Source organism: Cynoglossus semilaevis, unplaced genomic scaffold, assembly GCF_000523025.1.
Source record: "Cynoglossus semilaevis isolate Cse_v1.0 unplaced genomic scaffold, Cse_v1.0 scaffold1772, whole genome shotgun sequence".
Taxonomy (NCBI): Eukaryota; Metazoa; Chordata; class Actinopteri; order Pleuronectiformes; family Cynoglossidae; genus Cynoglossus; species Cynoglossus semilaevis.
Window position 1 is genome coordinate 11,707 of NW_007585154.1, and position 1,892 is coordinate 13,598.

Sequence of the window (1,892 nt, forward strand, 5' to 3'; positions counted from 1 at the left end):
TGTTTTTTTTTTTTTTTTTTTTTTTGTCCGCTCAGTTTCTTTTTTTTTTTAAGGATGTCCTCCCGCCGTGCTCTGCCTCGGTTTCTTTTATTTATTTATTTATTTATTTATTTATTTATTTATTTATTTATTTATTTATTTTTAAGGATGTCTCCCCCACCGTGCGCGCTCTGACCTCTGACCTCTGTCCTCCTTCCCGCAGCGACATGTCCATCCACTATGTGGAGGTGGACGAGGAGGAGCGCGACACCATCCTGGAGGAGGCGCTGAACCTGAGAAAACGCAGACGGGCCCTTTCTCACTGCGATCCCAAGCCCGACCTGAGCTTGACGCAGCCCATCTGCCGTCTGTCGTGAGTAACCCCGACGCCGCCGCCGTCGCCGTCAAATGGACCGGTGTCGGTCCACGGGTTCCCTATGTTTGACACCCTCCGTTCTTCGGGTTCCCTTTCAGGTGGAAGAACGTGGGCGAGTGCCTTCTCGCCATGTACCGACACCTGACCACCTGCGAGCCGCCGCGTCCCAGCCTGGGCCGCAGGGTGGACCTGTCGGACTACTCCGACCCCAACTTCCCGAAGAACCTCCCTCAGCCCGGCAGTCCAATCAGCACGAGCCAGACCCCGGCCCCCAGCAGCAGCCCCAGCTCCTCCCTGCCTCCGGTGCTCCTCTCCGAGCCGATCATCCTGACCAACCAGTCGATCATCACCAGTCAGAACACGGTGGAGATCAGCAGCTCGGCTCCCCCTGTTGGTCGGTGGTTTGAACTACTTCTTTTTTTTTGGCTTGTTTCCACATGGGGGGAGAGGGTGTGTGTCGCTAAATTCTGGTAAACGTTCACACAGCAGCGGCGGCGCCGGACGTGTCGCTGACGGACAAACTGAAGAGAGCGCCCAAACGGAAACGCTGCCTGGACGACGGCGGTGGCGGCGGCGAGACGGCCAAGAGGCGCTCGGCGCGCGTGAGGAACACCAAGTGCAAGAAGGAAGAGAGGGTGGATTTCCAGGAACTGCTCTTCAAGTATCTGCCCTCCAGGTCAGTCGGGTTTAAACCCCCTCCTCCCCCCATGCGCTAACTCCGATCACCCGACGTCGTCCGTTTTCGTTCTCTCCGTCTCAGACTGAAAAAGTTCGACCCCGACTTGGACGACGAGAGTCTGAGCAATCTGGACGCTCCGTCGGACGCTCCGTCGGACGTCCAGCCTCTACGGGGGAGCTGTTCCCCGGCGGATGTTGACTTCATGGAGACGGGTCTGTTTTTTTTTTGTTGACCATCCCTAAAATCTTCTACCAAACCCCCCAAAAAAAAAAAAAAAAAAGTGTTTTTTTTTGCCAATTTGTCAATTTTCCAGAGCAAGACGACGTGCACAACTTCCTGCTGGGAAACGCGAACAACGGCGGCGTGCTGGACCTGATGCTGCAGTACCTGAAGGCGGTGGGTCAGAGGTTCACGAAGGACTGGCCTCAGGGACTGAGCGCCGTCTTCCTGGACGTCTACCAGACCTGGAGGAGACACAGCAGCGGTCTCCCGAACCCTCTGGTCTGGGACTGCAGCAAGAAACACATGAGGGTAAGGAAAAAAAAAAAAAAAAAAAACCCCACCCCCAGGGGGCAGTAGAGTTGTACTGACGTTTACTTATATATATATAAATATATTGTATATTATGTGTATATATTTCATTTGGAATCTGTTCTCCTTGACAGGAAATGATGGGGATGAGTCTGGCCTGTATGGAGTTGGAGTTGGAGAAATGGTTGCTGAAAAAGACGGGTGAGTGTCGGACGTCTGGTTAACTGACGGAGGAGCGATCAGTCGGCTAGTGAGCTAGCTAGCTACTGTTGGAAAAACCGTATATATGTGTATATATATATATATATATATATATATATATATATA

At 52.5% G+C, this 1,892-nt stretch overlaps 1 protein-coding gene across 1 annotated transcript in view; it reads left to right on the forward strand.

Moving 5' to 3' along the window:
- Positions 1-1,892, forward strand: part of cabin1 (calcineurin binding protein 1) — a 36,808-nt gene that overhangs the window by 5,333 nt on the left and 29,583 nt on the right. Inside the window, exons 6-11 of the mRNA XM_025053881.1 lie at positions 203-352; positions 454-749; positions 839-1,031; positions 1,116-1,246; positions 1,348-1,565; positions 1,700-1,786. Coding sequence (XP_024909649.1) covers positions 203-352; positions 454-749; positions 839-1,031; positions 1,116-1,246; positions 1,348-1,565; positions 1,700-1,786 — 1,075 coding nt within the window. The remainder of the gene's footprint in view (positions 1-202; positions 353-453; positions 750-838; positions 1,032-1,115; positions 1,247-1,347; positions 1,566-1,699; positions 1,787-1,892) is intronic.